Source organism: Seriola dumerili, unplaced genomic scaffold, assembly GCF_002260705.1.
Source record: "Seriola dumerili isolate Sdu_G_001 unplaced genomic scaffold, Sdu_1.0 BDQW01000105.1, whole genome shotgun sequence".
Classification (NCBI taxonomy): Eukaryota; Metazoa; Chordata; class Actinopteri; order Carangiformes; family Carangidae; genus Seriola; species Seriola dumerili.
In genome coordinates, this window is record NW_019174360.1 from 1,619,081 (window position 1) to 1,639,499 (window position 20,419).

Consider the following 20,419-nt stretch of genomic DNA (forward strand, 5'->3'; position numbering starts at 1 on the left):
CAAACGGATTTCCTTTATTTCATCTCACACAGTTTTTTTACCCCGGGAGGGACGGGGTTCGAGGCCTTCATTAGCTCAGCGGGCGTGTTGGTGGTGGCTGTATGCACGAAGAAGGAGTATGTCACAGTCATGCTGCCCGACTACTGCTTCTGTGACTCTCTCTGGGTGAGTCCGGCTCAATGACATCATTTATTGACATGTACTTGCTGAACAGGCAGTGCCACTTCACGTCAGTGCTGTCTGAAATCTTTCTACAGCACAGCATCAGTGTGGTGCACGTACCAGGAAAGAGGCCGTTTGGACAGAGTCTCGTCTACATTTATGTTGATGGACAGCAGAAACTGTCTGCCCCGCTTAAGTATCCCACCATGACAGAGGTGAGACCTGCACTCGTCTAATGATTAATAAAGAACTAATCAACAACATGGACAAGCGGTCAGTGAGAAAGAGGAAAATAGTGGTTTATCTAGTGTTTGTTTATTGACTCAGTCTTGTTCTGATCTCCTCCTACAGCCGTTCACGTCCTGCTGCATCGGCTCTGCAGGCCACCGCACCACAACTCCCCCGCCCTCCCAGATCCCAGACCCTCCCTTCTCCTCCGCCACCACACCCACCACTCGCTCCTCGCTGGGCGGCATCCTGTCACCGCAGACCTGGGGGGGATTGCTCGGGGGAAAGCCCGAGTCTGTGACTAAGCTCATCTCTGCGGGGACTCAGGACAGCGAGTGGGGAAGCCCCACGTCCCTGCAGGGCCAGCTCGGGAGCGTCATGGTGTTCCACGAGCCCCTGCAGCCCAATCACATAAAAGCCATCTGTAGTGCTGGTGAGCAGGAGGAGATGATGTGAGAGGAGGAAGAGGAGGAGGGTAGATTTAGAAATGAAAGACAAGTATAGTGGGATGAAGGAGGCGTCGTTTGTTAGAACAGATAAGCAGCAGCAGCAGTGTGACCAATGAATAAAGAAACGCACCAGCGGTGTTGCTTCTTTCTCTCTCTTAAATTCTCACTCTCCTTTTTTTCTACACAGGTCCAAACTGCATCTCTCCATTCAAAGCCCAGGAGTCAGAACTCGGCGACCTCTCAGCCAAACTGCTGCTGTACTACTCGCCCAAGGTGACTGGACCACAGCTGTCTAAGCCATCCCTTCTTAAATCCCTCATATCAGCCAATGTAGAGAGAGCAGCGACTGTGATTCTTGGGATCGTATCAGTCATATAAGTTTTATAAATTATATGATTAATCACTGGTAAACTCATATTTTTATCTAAACATGGTCCTTCTGTCAACAGGCTTGTAGGAACCCCATCTGTCTGGACCTGTCTCCGAACATGCTGCATGGACGCCTGACTGGGAACAAAGTGGTCAACTGGGACATCAAGGTAGGAGGAGCTCACGCTGTCACGTCACTGTCCTGTGATCTCTGGAATATCCCAGTTCTTATTTCACGGATGCGTGTTCTGTTTTCCTATGTGTCGCTACGTTACCTGTGGCAGGACATGATCAACTGCGTGGGCGGCCTGCCGGTGCTGTTCCCTGTACTGGAGCAGCTGACCCTGGTGACCCCCGATCAACACGCCGGTGATCCTGCAGCTGGGTCGGATTTCATCACCCCTGATGTGACCACACCGGCTGATGGAGACTGGGTCATTCTCCCATCCAACAGAGCGTCAGGTCTGTATTTCCTTTATTAATTATGAAACTGCGGCAGTGCGTTGATACGGTTAAGCAGCCAGCGGGAACAAACGTATTTTTGTTTTTCTGCTTCAGAGGCTCGTCTGGAGAAGAATCTGGTGGCGACCTTCCTCTTGGTGCTGAAGCATTTCCTGCAGAGGCATCCCATCAACCAGGAGACTCTGCTCCACTCGCACGGCGTCGGTACACTGGGAGCTCTGCTTCAGAAGGTCTCTGTTCAACCCCTAATTTTGCACATGAGTAATATAACCAGGCTGTCGGGGTGGAATCATGGGAACTGTGTACAGGAGGGGACTCTGGGAGACACATGTCCTCAAACAAAAGAGCGTGTTTTCACTTTACTTTCATTATTTCCCTCTGTTCAAACATATCTGGGTTAGGTGTTTTTCTTTGGATCAGTTTGAAACAACAGTTTGAACAAAAAATATGAAATATTTACAGTTTGAGATTGTTTACACCAGAAACACAAACCCCACACCTCTGCAAGTTGTTAATTAAAACAATGCAAGGTTCGTGTTTTGGTGAGGGCAGGACTTCCCTGATTATGTTAATCCTGTTTCAGTCTCACTGATTAATTTCAGTTCAGCTTTAATTCTTTTTAGTTTTCCCTCCTCAGATGTGTGGTTTCCATTTTCCTGTCGTTATAACGGCGTAGGGATCTACAGGGATGTTTTACAGGCACTTATTTGGCCATTTCTACCAGCAGAGTGCATCCCACAAATTGCAATAAAGTCTCCACATAATATTAGTCCATGCAAATAGGACTTAAGCCTCTTCTGTTTTTCACCCTATTCAAGCTGGATTAGTTTGGTTCAGCAGCAGGGGAATGAAGAATTTTTGACTTCAATTTATTTTTGATAAAAGGGGCCACTTCTACCCTTTATTACATTACTCATACTGTATGAGACTCACATGGTGGGAGGATTATGAATGTTGCTGGACCCTCCCCCGCTGACGTTAATTGACCTCAGAAAGCTTTTGTCCTCGTCTGTAGTTTTGTCTGTGTTTGTTCTGTGCGTCTGTGTTTGTCTTCTCCTTTGTCTCCATCTCTTTCCCCTATTTACTCGTTCTTTAATTCTCAACTCTTTCTTTCTTTTCCTTTTCTTTCTTTTTGTTTGATCCATGTCCCGCTGTAATTATTTGTTTATCGAGGGGTTGAAAATACCTTTGATTCAGCATTTACACCATGGGAAAGTAACAGCCTCCTCAGGGACCCAGACACTTTGCTGTTGCAAAGTAACCACACCCTGTAAATGGTAAAAGTCCAAATAAACCACTAATGTGTTTCCCCATTCCAACATGCTCCTTATCTGTTTGTGGGGAGAGTTATGGGTGTCACATTACTTTATACTTGCTCCCTAACAAGCCTCATCATGGTTTATGGGACTATACATAATAAATACTTGTTTTATGTGTGACATTTCATATCATCTGTGTATTCTACTGTAATCTCTCCCCGCTTTGAGTTTCATCAATTTGCATGTGTGTCCCAGTAAATGTGCATATAATTGATCTTTTGCTTCGTTGTTTGTGTGTGTGTGTGTTTAGCTGCCGGCGGGTCACGTCGATGTCAGCGTGCTCGTTGCTATGCAGCTGCTGATCGAGCAGGTGACATATGAGAAGAACCAGGCGCTGCTGCAGCAGCTTCACACGCATCTACTGTTCAACTTCAACATCTGGAACAAAGGAGACTTCCCTCTGCGCATTGGTGAGATCGAAGTTTATGTAGCAAGGGATCATATTTTCATTAGCGAATGGGGGTGTAGCAACCAACAGCTAGAAGACTACAACAAACTACATAAAATAAAATGCATGCCAACTGTGCATTTTAAGAGCAGTTGTACTAAATTTTACAACACAGCTGTGTGTCTGCTTCCATCAGAGGTAGACCTCAGACCTGATGCTGGTCTGGATATGGATCTGACCAAACAGATCCTCCTCCAAATGCCTGAGCTAGTGTTAAAGCTGCTCACGGACCAATAATCGTCGGAACTGGTAATAAATATTTGACCACATCCTGCTGGTTTTTATATTATTTTTTCACACTGGCTGGTGTGATCGTAAAACAGGTGTGATTTTAAAAAGTCTTGGATATCCAAAAACTTACCCAACAAAACTTTAATAATGTGGAAATGGACCATTTGCATTAACAGGTCGACTGAAGGGCACAGTGTGCACATTAGTGTCACCAAAGTCTCAGAAATAGGTAAAAGCAATAAAAGAGGAATGAAACTATTATCTAAGTATCATGATATTTGTGTTGGTTGGTTTTGCTCCTTGTTGATTGTAGGTGTGTGTAGGTTGATTTGAGTTGGATGTGACACTGTGTGAAACATGACGTGAGTCTGAGTTGTGCCCTTGCTTTTTCTTCTCGTGAAGGTCATATCCAGTACATGTCCACCGTCATCAAAGACAACAGGAAACAGTTCAGGAAAAAATATGGAGTTCAGTTTCTGTTGGACACCGTACGCCTTTATTATGGGTGAGATTCCATATCCCAAAGTTCATACATGTACGGTGTTTTGTATATTTTCACCAAACGTCATCGTCGTCGTCATCGTCGTCGTTGTGTGTTCTGCTCTGCAGGAAGAGCAGTAATAAAGAGAGTGACCTGAGTGAGGATGACATCCGTACCATCCGGGCTTCTCTTTCTGGCCTCATCAAGTACTACATCAGCAAGGGCATGTCACAGGAGGAGATGCACAGCCTTCTGGGATATGTCGCTGCCATCGGAGACGAGGAACAGGTGAGGGGGTGGAGTCAGTTTTTTTAATGATAATATCCAGTAGAATTGTACTGAATCATTATTTTTCTACACCTGCTTGTACTGTTGCACTCAATCATACAGTATCTTAATGAGACTGTCCCCCAACAAGAACCGGAATACACAGAGAGTAAAACATTCACCATGAACAAAAGGTTAATTCATTTTCAGCCAGTCAGCAGCTCGAGAAACAGACTTTTAAGGCGTGCGGCACCAAAATCTCAGAAATCTGGAGTAGGTCAAGTTGTTATTAGAGTATATTTGTCAGATGACCTATATGTTGTGAATCTGGCTGATGCCACTACTTCTGCCATTTGAGGATGTCACTGTTGAATGAGATGATCTTTCACTGCAGGAGTTTCTGTTTCCCTGTCACGCTCACTGCAGTGACACCTGTACAGGAAGTTGTACAGCGTATTTCCCGCCTGGCAGCTGTTCTGCCATCCTCTCTCTCTCTACATTATTTTTATTCATTTTTCCCCCTCTGTAAGCAATATTCATCAGCTTTTGGCTGACGCACACCCCTGCATTGCTCGGCTGTTTTCCTGTGTGACTCTAAAGCTCCATCACTGACGGTTTCACCGGCCTCGGTATCTGTGACCTATGTTGTGAAATCCATTCCCTCCTCTCGTCACACCTCCTCCCCACCTCTCTTCCTGTTTTTAGCCCTGTCTCGTTTTTCATTTTGTCTGTCACTTTGCATATCCTCTTACACCGCAGCGCTATATGTGGGAGCTTACGTCACCCTCTATGAACATATGGTCAATATAATCGCATGATCCTCATCCACTGCCGGGCATCTGCCACCTCTCCGATGCTGTATATCCATTCATCAAGCCAGACTGACTCTACAAATGTCACACTCAATGAATCATGTTAAAACGTGACTGAAAAATCCACCTATCAAAACGTAACCTTTAGTTAAACAGTTCATACAGATGATTTCTTTATGTTTTACATTCACCGTATTTGGTGAAAGATGTGACTCTGTGCTGATTAATCACTACCACATAACGCATGATCAGAGCTTCTCCAACAATGTAGGAATCTGTCAAAACAATCTACCTTTACTATGAAAAAGTAAGTAATGTAGGTTGTTCCTGCGTGTGTTGCAGCTGTGTGGGCTGCTGGAGTTGTTGCTCAGCCTTCTTCAGAGCAGTCCGGCCAGGGACCAACTCTTCCTGCTCCTCTTCGAGCCCGGGGCGGCCGACTCCTGCTACGCTCTCCTGCTCAATAACAAACACTCAGACCGACTCAGAGAGCTCGTCTTCAAGGTGCGTTACAGCCAGCTACACCATGGGAAACTCCAGTGTTTAATTATCACCATCTTGTTGTTCATGAGTAAAACGCCCCCTCACCTCTGTGCAGCTCTTCGAGCGCATGTTGCGCTGCGACCGCGTCTATGAGAAGAATAAGCAGCGTCTGCGGCTGAGAGAGGCGGGTTACTCCAGCCTGTCGTTGCTCTTCTCTGAGCTGCACATCACTCAAACTCTGATCCGCTGCCTCCTCAACCAGGTCCTCCACACAGGTCAGTCTGTCCTCTGTCTGTCTGGCCTGAAGTATCATTACTCAGTCTGGCTCTTCCACTGTTTTTCTCTCCTCCTACAATAAATTTCCTCTTCAGTTTAATGTTTTCAGCCTCGGTTGAAGACTAGCTTTTAATCAATTAGCAGGGTTTTTTAAATTTTTTTATCCCATCAATTAATTCTCTGCTGTCCACCAAGGCCAGTGTCATTACGTGATTGCTTCTTGAATTAATGGAATCAATCACATGAGTCTTCATGGGGCATTAAGCCAGAACTCATTATTTTTCCTTTTTATTTGCCATGTTTTTATTTACAATTAAAAACAGCCTTTTACATTCAGTATACTGTATAATTCAGCATGTTCTCCTCTAAGTCTTTAGAAGAAATCATAAAAAAAATCATATTAATAATCTGTTAACATAATTAATGAGGGGCCTCCATATTTTCTCAAATATTTGCTGTTTAGCCTTTAATATGTAGGTTATCCATTATAATGGGAGGCTTGATAACATCCGTTTCATTCATTGAGTAGTGCTTGTGCTCTGTCACTGTTTTTCTATAACTGTGCAACATATCTTTTGGCCTAAAGCAAGCTGAGGTCTATAAATGCTTGTTCACTTTTACTATAATTATGTTTCTCCAGAAATATTCCCGACAGAACAAAGTTCAGGGTGAAGTACGATTTATTTTGAAGTAATTTTCTCAATTACAACTAGAACTGAAACCCTGAAAACCTGTGTCAGAGGCAGTGGAGAGAAAAGCACGGACGATAGCATTCGCACATGGAAATGCCAATAAAGTGTGTGTGTGTGTGTGTGTGCATCTAAAATCTGCAGATCAAGTGGTGAACTACAAGGACCTGATGTCTCTGGTGCAGCTCACTCACCGGGCCGGACCCACTGTGCGCCTCATCGTCTGCAAGAGGGTGAGCGAACACCTGCAGATGCTTCGCTGTATTTATTATTCATACTGAAAAACAGCAGAGGCAGGAAAAGACTTTGAGGTTCAGCGATCAATTTGTGTCGTCAAAGGCTTTGTTGACGTTTCCCACTCACCCTCATATTTACAGACGCACACGTGGTCACTGGTAGTAACAGTGGTTTTAACCAGCAGCTACACCCAGCTAATGGGTAACTGGTGTGTCCGTTTACAGCCAAACAAACTCATGTTGTTTTAATAAAGAAGTCAGACTTTATCTGCCTTTTCCCATCATGCCATGGGCATGCAATCAGATAGAGGTTATCTGATTGCATGCTGCACACAAAGCACGTAGTTTATCCTCACAACAGGAGCGCATAGTACAAGGAGTTGTTACCGTAATGAGAGTGTGAGCTGCCGGTATCCTGCAGATCTTCACCACTACCACTCAGTTCCCTGTGTTTCCTGTGACTGTATCACAGTATGTGTTTCTCCAGTTGAATGCTTTTAATGTGAAGCAGCAGCTGCAGGAAATGTTGGGTTTGCATTGGCAGGAACTAAATACAGCTCTGGGAGCTCTGATATATAGATATATATCTGAATCCTGTGCAGGGATGGCGGATTCCGCTACTAATTAAAACCACTGTATTAAGAATTAATTACAGTATGTGAATGCATTGAATTTAATACACTAATGCCCGTTGCAGAAAAACTTTTGCAGATTCTCATTCAGGTTACTGATTCTCTTGACTATAACTGCTTTACTTATATCCTGTTGCAAAGGCCCAATAAATATAAGTTTCATGTCTTTAGTATTTCATACATTACTAATACATTTCTAAGGTTTAAGTGTCTCAGCAGGTAACTGCATTCGAAGTCAGGAACCAGTAATAATCAAAGTGAATTATTAGCAGTTAGAGTTTAGCTTTGAAGATGCTACATGATTCCATTGTCCCGCAGGTATCATTAAAGTTTAACACTCTTCCTCTTCTGTCTTTAGGTGTACCAGCTGCTACAGTCCCAACAGGATGCTGCGTTCCAGATCTCAAAGCAGCAGTGTTGGCAGGACACCCTCATGCGGCTGTACCTGCGGGGGGAAGGGTCCTTGCCGCTGCGGAGCGCCGACACCGTCAGCACCTGTAGCCTGGACCTGAGCCGGCCCGGCGGCAGCGGCGTTAACCGCCTGGAGCTGCCGCTGGAGAGGCGGGCACGGGCAGGCAGCGCCGGCCGCCTGGACCGGCTGGAGGACGACCGGCTCAGCATCGGTGACACGCGCTCTGTGGACAGCCTGGAGAACGGCGACGTCATCTCGCTGCTGGACACGCCGTCCTCCTCCGCGTCCACCGAGCCACAACTCCACGTCAAGCCCTGGGTGGTGGGAAAATCAGGCGGGCTGACGCTGGACCTGTCCCACCTGCAGGCCTACGAAGGCGCAGAGAGCGGCAGCCAAACACCCGGGAGCATGCCCAGCACGCCGTCACCACTCGAGGCTTCAAAGCCTTTCCCAGGAAGCTCCGGAGATCGAGATGCAACTTCCTCCCTGACTGAAGACAGCTTCCTCTTCAGTGACAACATCTCACTGGGGGAATCCTTCAACAATGCTGAGGTGAGATGAGGGATCACATGGATTTGAACTTTTGACCAGATCAGACTCGTTTCATCTCGCCGACATAACTGGAGAGGAAGGCCGGGTTAGGGAGAGAGTTTTGTCCTCACAACGTTGTTTACAGTCATAGTTTATTAAAGGACGAGGTTAGCAATATTCTGTGTTTTATTATTGTCGATAAATCCCAACTGCTAGTTAGTCTGTCTCTCAATACTTGATGTTATTCCTTCCCTGTCTCCTGTCTAAGGGTAAATCTTAAATATAAATTATGAAATTCTTTGTTTTTACATGGTGTACTTGTAGTTTTAACCAACGTTACTCAGACAGGAGTAAATGGTGCATTTGTTGGGGAGTATTTTCAGCTGCACATTTGGTGCTGTACTCAGTATTCACAGCAGCAGGACGTTATCACTGGGATCACCTCAAAATAAACTACAGTGTGTGCTCATCGTAACAAAGGAACATGTCATCCAGTGACTCACTGATGTGTTTTGATTAGTTTTTTTCTTGGTTGGAAAAGGAGTTTCAGAAGAGTAATATCACCTACAGTAAGTCCTAAAATAGTTTCCCCGAGCCGTGAGCAGGTGATAAGAAACCGAGGATGTCTTTAACAGCAAGAGCCTGTGACTCAGTGAGTGAAATGTCACTGCCATCTCAGGGAGCTCAGCTCTGACTTTCATCTAATGCGCTCTCTTCATCACTGGAGGGCAGAGGTTGAAGACAGACAACCTGTCTCCTCCCGCAGCAGGAAGCTGTCACTTACAGGATTCGTTTTTAAAGGAATTTGTCAGTGTGTGGATGTCCCATCATCCATGAAACAGCAGATTATCTTTAAAGACACATTAAAGGGGGATCGTACTGAAACTCCGACTGTCACCCAGCTCTGAGTAGTACGAGAAAGAAGTCACACATTAGAGAACTGTAGGATTGGCCTTTTTCTATTGTCATCTTCTATATTAATGTTTTGTTTTTCTTTCCAGCATCCTGTTACCCATCATTGCAGTTATACACCAGAGGAATCAATAAAGTTTAATTTAATTTAATCTCTTCTAATGATGGCTTCTGTCTTTCTCTTTCTGTCTCTCTGGTGTGTGTCACCCCCTAGCGGGCGGAGGAGGAGCTGTGCGGCATGCTGCTGGAGATCGTGCTGTGTGTGATGTGGCGAGGCGTCGAAGGTTCGGATGATTCGGCGTGGCTGGAGCGCGGCCAGGTCTTCTCAGCTCTCACCAAACTGGGAACTGCCAACGAGCTGCTGCTTCCTGTCGACCAAATCAAACTGAGGTCAGGATTCAGTCAGCGATGGACGTGATCGAGGCCGGACACTTCCGGAGACGGTCTCGCCAACCGTATCTAATGCTCTCTGTGTTCTCTCTTTTCTCTAGTCTAATGGAGCGTATGTTGGAATGGGCGGTGAGCGATAACCGCGAGGCGTCGGCCGCCACGTTGCCACAACACACGGAGAACGCAGTGCGGTTGCTTCACATGGTACAAGACTTCCTGCAGGCGGAGGGCCTGGTCAATCCAGCGCTGTGGACGGAGAAGGTGCTGGAGGAGACTGTGACGCTGATGGACAGCCTCATGGTGTGGTACTCTGCTGGCACCCAGTGGTTCCAGCTCTCCCAGGTCGGACTCAGACTGCTGCTGGGCTTCATGGCGCAGGAGGATCCTGAGGTGAACTGAACACCATTTCATCCGTTTTCAATATTTCTCAATGTGTATTTCTTGTGGCTTTTTCTGTGAAACGCAAAATGATAAACTTACCTGTGTCTCAGGTGTGTGCCATGGCCACTGCCAAGCTCAACGGCATCCTGCAGACCAAGGAGGTGTCCAGCCAGGACGAGGCCTGCTACCTGCTCGGGAAGGTGGAGGGCATCCTGCGACGCTCCATGCAGGAGCAAACGGAGGAGACCTACTCTTTCCTGGTTCCTCTGCTGCGAACGCTGCTCTCCAAAGTCCACCGCCTCCTCTACATGGAGCTGCACCTGCCCCAGCTCCCGGACACCAACGGCAGCCCGTCCTTCTTCGAGGACTTCCAGATGTACTGCAAGTCACCTGAGTGGCGCGTCTACCTCGACAAATACGTACGAGATTGAGATTTACAGTTACGGTTGCTGTGTTAGATTATAGTGAATCAGAATTTTAATAAATATGTAATGTCGTTTTTCCGCAGATTATTCCGTATATGAAGCAGTATGAAATCGAAACATTCAGCCAAGGTCATGAGACCATGGCTCTGTACTGGAAGGAGTGCTATGAGGCCTTCATGGTCAACCTGCATAAGAGAGAGAGGGAGAGGGGCGAGAGCAAGATCCGCTTCCAGGTGAGTTGGATCAGTAATAAACAGATAAGGATTGAATATGGCTCCTGTGTGATGTTCTCTCCCTTGAACTCCTCTCTTCTCTTGTCCTTCAGGAACAGTTTGTGGAGCCCTTCTCACGCCGAGGCCGTCAGGAGAACCTACGCTACAACAGCATGCTGAAGCAGCAGCACAGCCAGAACAGCGCCACCCTCAGGCAGTGGAAGGCAGCACGGCGGGGTCTGGTGTGTGAGAGAGGACCGTGGGCTGACAGGTATTAACTGCGTGTCTGGTCTTTTTCTTCAGTAGTGTTGTAAATCCCATCGACTTTAATATTTACTTACTTAGAACAATTTCAGCAGCAGTGGTAGAAAAACAAAAACAAACAGGAAGAAGTTTGTGTGTATAAATATAAATTGTATAAATATGACATACAGGCATGTTTTGTAATTATCTCTAACAGGCAGCAGGATGAGATGCACTGGAGGGTTTCCAGTGCTGAGAACTACTCCCGCATGAGGTTGAAGTTGGTCCGTAATTACAACTACGACCCTCACAGGGAGGCCAGCGCCCTGAGAGACAACCTAGGTGAGACAGCGCTGCTTCTGTACGGGCTCTGGGCAACACTGACTCTTGGTGTTTGTGAGTTTGGACTGAAACGGTTTCGTACAAATTTAATCTTTTAAAACTACACTTCACAACTTGGCCCATCGATGGCTGTCTTGCAGCAGAAAGCGACCTACTCCAAGTGTGTGAACAGTGTATCGTGAGCACACTCATCCAGCCTGCCCTTGATAAAACAGATTAAAATGGACTGACCTTGAAAATCCTCTTTAAGCTGAACTTGTGTCCTGCCCCTCCATGAGGAGGACGATCCACTCGGCTCCGTATATTCTTCCTGATTAAGTTGTATGAGTCTTTATTTCATTTATCTTTTTTTATTTGATAATATTACAAATACAGTTTGATGCAGGTCCAAGTCAAAAACAGACTCCTACACTTTTCAGTTCTATCTAAATATTGTCTTTCTGATTTTCTGTGAAACGTTTCCACTTGGTCGTGATTATCGGCTTTAAAAGAAGCTTCTGAGTTCGCTACGTCTCAAGAAGTGTAGGATTTCTCATGTGTGCACTTTGCTGGGTTCATAACTTTTTAATTTATAGCAAACAAACAGGAGCCAGCGGCAGTTCCGCAAGTGCTGAAATGACCCGGCTGAAAGGTGCCAGATTCAATATAAGTTAATAAAAGTGACCCATTACACTGGCCAGGAACTTTGTGAAATGATAGCAATGAAATAGTTTCGTAACAAACAAACAACTGAAACTCTGAGCCTGATGTCCGGCGTAGATCCTGCAGCAGCAGAACAAAAGGAAGAAAATCAGTATCTGCATTTTCTGCTGCTTGATTGATTCCAGAGGCTTTTGACGGGGAATAATCAGCTTGTAGTGACTTGTAGTAAAAAATATAATCCAGATGAGTGATGTGAGAGAACAGGTTTTAAAAACGTGTAACTCTTCTGTTTATGAAACAAAAACACTGACCTGAGCTGACAGGAAATGCAGGGTGTTATGTTCCCGGCAGATGTTTATCTAGTTTGTCGTGCCAAGAAGTTAATTTACAGCACTGCCGTGTGAAATTAACCTCTGCATCTCTCCGGATGGCCTCCTTTCAGTTTTTAATTCCCACCTGTCTCTCCTGCTGCGTTCAGGTGTCCATCAGCAGCGTGTGAACCCGGAGTCTCTGCTGCTGGAGGCCGTGAAGCAGGTCAAAGTCAGCGACCTGGAAGATGACATCCTGGAGCTGCCGGAGGACGACCCCGCTGCTGCCAGCAACCAGTCAGTCACCAGATACGGTTCACATAACAGACGCTGAGCTGAGAATTATTGAGATGTCTTGTAACGGCCCACTTCCCTCTCCGTGTCCTGCAGGGTTGAAGCAGAGGAGGCCGGCCAGAAGGAGAAGCTGGTGCTGTGGGAGGACTGTGAGCTGGTGACGGTGGTGGACGTGGTGCCCGGCCGCCTGGAGCTCACCACCCAGCACATCTACTTCTACGACAGCAGCCAGGAGAAAGAGGAAGGTGAGGAGACGGTCGGAGAGGTGGATGAGACGATATGGGGGGAAAAAAGAAAACATCGTTAAACTTTTACTTACACTAAGTGTCTGCTTGTTTCCTGAAGGAGTCGGCCACGACTTCAAGTGGCCCCTCTCTCAGATCCGAGAGGTCCACCTGCGACGATATAACCTGCGTCGCTCTGCTCTGGAGATCTTCCTCATCGACCAAACAAACTACTTCCTCAACTTCAAGAAAGAGGTGATGAGCCACAAGCAAAACTAGATGATGTTACCTCACGTAAACAACGTATTACAACATCCTTATTTCTTCTCTAAACAGGCGAGGAACAAAGTCTACAGCCGCATGTTGCTGCTGCGATCGCTCAGCCTGTATGGAACCCGCTCGCCACAGGAGCTGCTCAAAGCCTCTGGACTCACGCAGGTCAGGACACAGGGATGTTGCTATCAGTTACAGATATAAATAATAAAGGTTAAAAGTTTGTTCCATCCAGAAAGACCTTTTTTAGTTTAGAAAGTTTGGAAAAGTTGTGGCATCCAGACAGTGTGCCATTTTTCTAATGACGAAATAATTTCTTTTCAACTGCTTCAAATTCAATATGGCCTCCCAGACTCTTGTGTTAAGGTATATACACAGACTGCATCTATTATAAATAAGAGCTGTGGTAACCAGAGGAGTGATTCCTGATGCTGTTACACTGGGTTTGTTTATGAATTAAAGTGGAAAAGAACTTAAATCAGCTTGTGGTTTGAACAGTTTCTACACCAGCAGCTGTTTTTATTTTTTTTCTAAAAGATCTTGGAACATGAACTAATGACTTCCTCTCTCTCTCTCTCTCTCTCTTTTCGTCTCGCCGTCACACAGAAATGGGTGAACCGGGAGATCTCCAACTTCGATTACTTGATGCAGCTGAACACGATTGCAGGCAGAACGTACAACAACCTGGCTCAGTACCCAGTGGTACGTTCCTCGCTGAACACTTTACTGTTTAGCTGTGGCGACCGGGTGAACGTGAATGTTTGATTCTGTCGTGCGTTTGTTTCCAGTTCCCCTGGATTCTAGCGGACTACACTTCGGAGGAGCTGGACCTGTCTGATCCTCGGGTGTTCAGGGACCTGTCAAAGCCCGTGGCCGTGCTCAATGAACGCAACGCCAAGGCAGTTAGAGAGAAGTATGTTTCACCCGTCCGTATTTCACTTCTTCTGTTGAATCTTCGTCCGAAACATCTGTGAATAATAAAATGTGTCAGCAGCTACTCAGTAAGCAACAATACCTTATATGTGTCCATCAGGTATGAAAGCTTTGAGGACCCAACAGGCACCATTGACAGGTTCCATTATGGCACCCACTACTCAAACGCCGCTGGGGTGATGCACTACCTGATCAGAGTGGAGCCCTTCACCTCCCTGCACATCCAGCTGCAGAGTGGACGGTAAGGAGGCGAGACCACCAGGCCGTCAGCAGCTCCTCCTCTTCGTCCTCCTCCTCCTCTCATTTATCTGCTCTGATCATATCATCCACATGAGGAAGTTTGTCACGTAGACATGTATGTGCCTGCACGCAGCTGCCGCCTCCAGCGTTCATTATATTATCTTTGGCTCAGGTTCGACTGCGCTGACCGCCAGTTCCACTCCATCCCAGCGACATGGCAGACGCTCATGGACAACCCCAACGACGTCAAGGAGCTCATCCCAGAGTTCTTCTACTTCCCAGAATTCCTAGAGAACCAGAATGGTGAAGTTCAAATCAAATCCTTTTCAAATGAATTTCCAAAAATGTAGGGATGATCATAAATATGTTATCAATTCATTCTTCTGATCCCTTTTTTTTTCCTTTCACCTTGTTTCTCTCCGTCTGTTTCCTCGCCGCTTTTGTTCCCGCTGTCCCCCAGGCTTCGATCTGGGTCGCCTGCAGATCTCTAAAGAAAGGGTGAACGATGTTGTTCTGCCCAAATGGGCCAAGTCCCCGGAGGACTTCATCTACAAGCACCGCAAAGCCCTGGTGAGATGACAGCGCAGCTTAGGGATCGTTACCTGTAACCATTAATTAAATGATTAAAAGCTCACACTCATGCATGTGCTTGTAGTAGATAATGCCTTTGTATCATGTAGGTTTTTGGGTTACAACCTCAGTGTGTGTGTTTGTGTTTTTCTAACAGGAGTCAGAGTATGTATCAGCGCACCTTCATGAGTGGATCGATCTGATCTTTGGTTACAAGCAGAAGGGCCCTGCAGCGGTGGAGGCCCTCAACGTCTTCTACTACTGCACATACGAGGGTAAAACGTCCACAGCAGCTCTCATCCTCATCATGTGACATCACGGTTTTATTCCCCCCCCCCCCAAAATTCCTGTCATATGCAGATGTGTTGGTGTTATTAAAATACACAAACTGTGACAGTGACATGTTGCAGTTCGTTTCTAAAGGAGGATGATTGATAGCAAAAGTGTTTTGACTTCTATTGTAGAGAAAAGTGCTTGTTGAGACATGGAAGTGCAAACATTGCACAGGTGAAACCGCTGCCTTTGTGAATTGTAACTGTGGTGCTGTGCTGCTGCAGGTGCCGTGGACCTGGACGCCATCACTGATGAGAAGGAGCGGAAAGCCCTGGAGGGCATGATCAGCAACTTTGGACAGACGCCCTGCCAGTTACTCAAGGTGCAGCCACTAAAGACACAGGATGTTATTTTAACTTTAACACAAATAAACAACAGACTTGTAGCTGCTGTTACTTCAGGTAATGAAGCTCTGTAGCTGCAGTTCAGATTGAGACGTTTGCATGTGTGTGTTTATGTAGGAGCCCCATCCGGTGCGTCTGTCTCAGGAGGAAGTGGAGAAGAGGAAAGCCCAGCTGGACTCATGTCCTCTCAGCATGTTCGAACACCTCAGTGACCTCAAGTCCTTCTTCGTGGAGGTTCGATCTCTCCGCTGCTCGTTTGCTCTTCTCTTACTTTCACAATTTATCAGAAGCTGGTAAAATAAAAGCAAAACATGTGCATTCCTGTTGCAGGGCATCAGTGACAACGTGCCGCTGGTTAAGGCTGTGGTGCCAAAGAATCAGTCCCATTCCTTCATCACCCAAGGGAGCCCCGACACTATGGTGAGCCTCGATGCTAATCGTAATAATAATTATTATAATAAAGGCTGTTTCATATTTTTTCTACTACTAAATTAAATCAGTGTTAGGCAATAGACATTGATGTCGTCATGGTATTTTGTCTCCAGGTGACAGTGAGTCAGAACTGCCTGGTTGGGACCCATGGGTGGCTGCCTTACAACAAGAATATCTCCAACTACTTCACTTTCATCAAGGATCCCACAGTGTCCAACACCAAGTGAGAACATGCACAGCACATGTACAGGAAATACCTCTGTGGTGCAGCCTCAAAGATCTGTCTAAACTCTCCCCGTCTTCTCCCAGGACGCATCGTTTTCTGTCGGGGCCCTTCGCCCCCGGTGTAGAGGTGACGGCGGGGCTGTTTGTGGTCTCCCACGACGGCAAGTTGCTCTTCAGCGGTGGCCACTGGGACAACAGCCTCCGGGTCACCTCCCTGGTGAAGGGCAAGACTGTGGGACAGCACATCCGACACATGGGTAAAGAAAGCTTGACCTGTGTCACATCTAAAACAGCAAGTTCATATTATTTAACTGAATAAGTGCCTGTAAGCTCCAGCAGGTGATGTACTTAATATACCGTAGCTCTCTGGTCAAAGTAATTAGCCCTTCCTCCCACTGTTTTTGACCTGCAAGGTAAAGACACAGGCGTGTGAGCAGCAGGCGGCAGCTAGATTCAGTTTTGAAATAAGTGCGAGCACAAGGGCGACGGGACGACGCTGTGGTTGAACGTGAAGCAGATTGTGATGTGTTTGTGTTCAAACTGAGACTTCACATTGGCTGAAAAAGAAAAAAAAAAGGTAAAGTTCTGTATTAATCAGCGTTTTTGTTCATCTCTCTTCCAGACATTGTGACCTGTTTGTCAACAGACCACTGCGGCATCCACCTGATCTCCGGCTCCAGAGACACCACCTGCATGGTGTGGCAGGTTCTGCAGCAGGTGAGGACGCTGCGGGTTTAACCTGCAGCCAATGAAACATGATGAAATCTGTTTTTTAAAAAATGCATCATTGACTCTCTAGAGAGAGATCAGCTCGGTCTGACGTCTAATCACGCCGTTACCCGCAGGGCGGAGCTCCTGTGGGTCTCCATCCCAAACCAGTTCAGGTGTTGTATGGACACACGGACGAGGTGGTCAGCGTCAGTATCAGCACTGAGCTGGACATGGCTGTGTCGGGATCACGGGTGAGAGCACCGCACACGCTGTTCATCTCCCGTCATGTCTCGTCTCTAAAATATAAACTTTTCTTTATTTCTAAAACTGGAAATGGTTTGAACCAAAAGTTCCAACATAAAAAATGAGTGTTGTCAAAAGGGAAGTTTATTTCTAGGTAAGATATTGATGAATGAAACTCTGTGTGTGATAGTAAGTATTTGCTGCCGCTCTCTGTGCTGCAGGACGGGACAGTGATCATCCACACGGTGCGTCGGGGTCAGTACATGCGTTGCTTACGACCGCCATGTGACAGCTCCCTGCCGCTGTCCATCCTCCACCTGGCTGTGTCCTGGGAGGGTCACCTGCTCGTCCACACCTGCGTCGAGGGCAAAGCAACACTCAAGGTGCGTGCACTGTTTTCTTCCACACAAGAAAACTGTGAAAGTGTTGGGATAGAGCAGGTTAAGATGAACTTTTTCCTCTTCCTCCAGGATAAAAACGCCCTTCATCTTTACTCTGTAAACGGAAAGCACCTGGGCAGTGAGCCTCTGAAGGAGCAGGTGACTGATATGTGTGTTTCAGGGGAGTATGTAGTCATCGGCAGTGAGCAGGGATACCTGTCCATCCGTGACCTCTACAGGTAAACTCCCAAAACATTATGTTTGTGCAGGAGCAAACAGATTTCGTCATCAGACCTGTGTTCACTTTGGCAACTGTCCAGATTGTGGTCTAACCCCAGTCTGAACGTAGACACTGTAGACATTAACCCGTACTTTGTTCCTCCTGCTCAGTCTGTCTCTGTGTGCCGAGCCCATGGCGATGCGGGTGCCGGTGCGGTGCGTCTCCGTCACCAAGGAGCAGAGCCACGTCCTGGTCGGCCTGGAGGACGGCAAGCTGATCATCGTGGGCGTGGGCAAGCCGGCGGAGGTAAAGAACTCGCTGAGGAACTACATCGCTCAGAGCCTGGAGGGATCGCCGCTCATGGCCTCCCCTCTGCTGGCCCCGCTTCGAGCTCGCTCGCCAACCCGCCTGCTGCACCAGCGCGACCAGCTGGTGTTCAGCCCCCCTGCCCGCTCCCACAAACCCTAGCAGCCCTAGTCCTAGTTCCTCTCTGCTTGCATTGCTGTAGATCACACACACACACACACACACACACACACACACACACACACGGATAAAGCTGCTGCACATATCACCCATGTTGCAATGCTCGGCCTCAATGCCCTCAAAGACCTTTTACCCCACAATCACCTCTCCTTCTCAGGGATGGTTGTCACCCACACTCATTTGACCTCCCCACACACACACACACACACACACACTCACACTCACTTACATCTGAACCACACAGATTTAACACATTCCTTCAGCACACAGCTGATCAGACACAAACCACAACTGTGATATGAAAAGAACTTGTTGTGTTTACCTCATTATGTTTTATGTTTTTCTTTTTTATATTTGGCATCTGTGCAATATCTGACTTGATTTGGCCATTGACCTGGGATAACCTCCCTCCCATGCTGTTTACCTGAAGTGTCATTATGTTAGGTGTTTGAGTGTGCTCTACAAACTATAACAAATATGCTGTGAAACAAACTTAACACTAATTAACGCTTCTGCAAACTCAAGCCATATGAAGAGTGTAGCTACAATCTAATAATGCAAAACAAATAATCCTGCGCCAAGATAGACTCTAATGTTTGATAATGTAAATAGTGTGGTGGTGTAGATGTAGGACCTTTCGCACAGGAACTCCCCCTCTCAACAGTTTGATCCGAATCATCGCACCTCTTCATCTTTCCCGCTCAAATTGACTCACACCGACGTGAATCAAGCTTTGATTTTTTTTTTGTTCTTTACTGCCTCACAAGTCAATCAAGCTCCAATGAACTAATCAATCACTCATGAATCATATCCCTCCCCCCCCTCTCCTTTTTGTTTCCTTTGACTTCACGCTTTTCTTTCCCAACTCCCCTCGTCCCACTTCCCCCTCCTCCTCCTCTTCTTCCTCTTCCTCCAACTCTTCTCAGATGCGTTCGGGCCAGATCACACGGAAGCTGTGGGGCTCCAGCAAGAGACGGACCCAGATCTCTTCAGAGGAGACGGTCTACAACACCCAGCACGACCACAACTGACCCACCCCAGTCCCCTGAGCCCTAAACCCCCCCCACCCCCACCCCCACCCTCCACGCACATCCCACATTCCTGTCACCCAGTTCGCCTCCATACTTGTCAAACGCCACACACGTCGCCTCATTCGGTCCCTTCAGTTCCTCCTGCAGTGTAACGGGCTGGTGTGCAGCTGTGTTGTGGCGCTAGAGCATCAGATATCACAAAGTCTGCACGTTCATGCGTCACGATCGTGTTTTGTGTGTATGTGTGTGTGTGTGTGCGCGTGCGTGTGTGTTCTCCTGCTTTGGATTGACCGTATGGCGCTGGCGCTGTGGTTCAAATCCAGAAGTAGCGCCAGCCAGCCTCAGCGCCACCACGCCGCTCCCCGCCACTCTCTCTTCATCCCTCGAGCAACATTCACACCATCCTCCACCATACTGTTTCTGCAGTACGGTCAGATCGGTCAGCTAACTGCTCTCTTGTATGTCTGTGTATCTATGTATATATGTGTGTGTGTGTGTGTGTGTTACCATGCTCTATCTCAAAATATAGTTTCAAGTGGCCTTTTCACCCCCCCCCCTCCTCAGTTTGCCTTCGACGCAGACAGGCGGGCCTGTGCTCTGTAGGCCGAGACTTTTCATGGTTGCCTCAAAGCTGCCACACAGCAGCCTTATGCAGTAAGACGGCTCCATCACTCATCAGACCAAACTCTCTGCCTTTTCCATTGGATTTTATACATGTATGTGCGTTTGTGTGAGTTGTTTTTTTTTTTATTTGTTTTTGTATTGTGGATTTCTTTTTTTGTTGTTTTTACTTTTGGTTCTTTTTTTTTCTTTTTTTTGACAAATTTATGCATGTGCCCAGAAAACTTGGCATCTCTTCGTATGCATGGTATTTTTTTGTCCATTTTGAGATTAGGTAGCGATTGAGAAGGAAGGAGTGTTTGTATTTTTATTTTTTAAGTTAGGATAATAGCTGACTTGTTCTGTTTGAAATGTAAAAAAAAACAAAAAAAAGCGGAAGATAGCATCTGTCTTTAATGTTAGGATATCGCTTAAGATATAGTTTTGTATGAAAAAAAAAAGAAAAAATCACTACACTACAGGTGAAACACTACATCAAGACAACAAGCTTCCACGTGACGGTTTATCACAGCAGCACAGA

The 20,419-nt window shown here is 46.7% G+C and overlaps 1 protein-coding gene across 1 annotated transcript in view; it reads left to right on the forward strand.

Annotated features, from left to right (window-relative positions):
• The window catches only part of nbeal1 (neurobeachin like 1), a 39,221-nt gene extending 19,943 nt beyond the window's left edge, over window positions 1-19,278 (forward strand). The window contains exons 14-54 of the mRNA XM_022746471.1: window positions 33-165; window positions 258-377; window positions 514-823; window positions 1,027-1,112; window positions 1,289-1,378; window positions 1,493-1,670; window positions 1,767-1,900; window positions 3,240-3,399; window positions 4,071-4,173; window positions 4,278-4,437; window positions 5,571-5,729; window positions 5,824-5,983; window positions 6,818-6,906; window positions 7,900-8,505; window positions 9,611-9,786; window positions 9,888-10,176; window positions 10,278-10,586; window positions 10,676-10,825; window positions 10,918-11,075; window positions 11,265-11,389; window positions 12,510-12,636; window positions 12,730-12,878; window positions 12,979-13,112; window positions 13,194-13,295; window positions 13,737-13,832; window positions 13,919-14,043; window positions 14,164-14,304; window positions 14,476-14,606; window positions 14,764-14,873; window positions 15,031-15,148; window positions 15,431-15,528; window positions 15,668-15,784; window positions 15,881-15,970; window positions 16,096-16,205; window positions 16,292-16,464; window positions 16,830-16,924; window positions 17,053-17,169; window positions 17,383-17,544; window positions 17,632-17,780; window positions 17,932-18,067; window positions 19,174-19,278. Of these exons, the coding sequence (XP_022602192.1) occupies window positions 33-165; window positions 258-377; window positions 514-823; window positions 1,027-1,112; window positions 1,289-1,378; window positions 1,493-1,670; window positions 1,767-1,900; window positions 3,240-3,399; window positions 4,071-4,173; window positions 4,278-4,437; window positions 5,571-5,729; window positions 5,824-5,983; window positions 6,818-6,906; window positions 7,900-8,505; window positions 9,611-9,786; window positions 9,888-10,176; window positions 10,278-10,586; window positions 10,676-10,825; window positions 10,918-11,075; window positions 11,265-11,389; window positions 12,510-12,636; window positions 12,730-12,878; window positions 12,979-13,112; window positions 13,194-13,295; window positions 13,737-13,832; window positions 13,919-14,043; window positions 14,164-14,304; window positions 14,476-14,606; window positions 14,764-14,873; window positions 15,031-15,148; window positions 15,431-15,528; window positions 15,668-15,784; window positions 15,881-15,970; window positions 16,096-16,205; window positions 16,292-16,464; window positions 16,830-16,924; window positions 17,053-17,169; window positions 17,383-17,544; window positions 17,632-17,780; window positions 17,932-18,067; window positions 19,174-19,278 (6,280 nt within the window). The remainder of the gene's footprint in view (window positions 1-32; window positions 166-257; window positions 378-513; window positions 824-1,026; window positions 1,113-1,288; window positions 1,379-1,492; window positions 1,671-1,766; window positions 1,901-3,239; window positions 3,400-4,070; window positions 4,174-4,277; window positions 4,438-5,570; window positions 5,730-5,823; window positions 5,984-6,817; window positions 6,907-7,899; window positions 8,506-9,610; window positions 9,787-9,887; window positions 10,177-10,277; window positions 10,587-10,675; window positions 10,826-10,917; window positions 11,076-11,264; window positions 11,390-12,509; window positions 12,637-12,729; window positions 12,879-12,978; window positions 13,113-13,193; window positions 13,296-13,736; window positions 13,833-13,918; window positions 14,044-14,163; window positions 14,305-14,475; window positions 14,607-14,763; window positions 14,874-15,030; window positions 15,149-15,430; window positions 15,529-15,667; window positions 15,785-15,880; window positions 15,971-16,095; window positions 16,206-16,291; window positions 16,465-16,829; window positions 16,925-17,052; window positions 17,170-17,382; window positions 17,545-17,631; window positions 17,781-17,931; window positions 18,068-19,173) is intronic.
• Window positions 19,279-20,419: the final 1,141 nt, after the last annotated feature.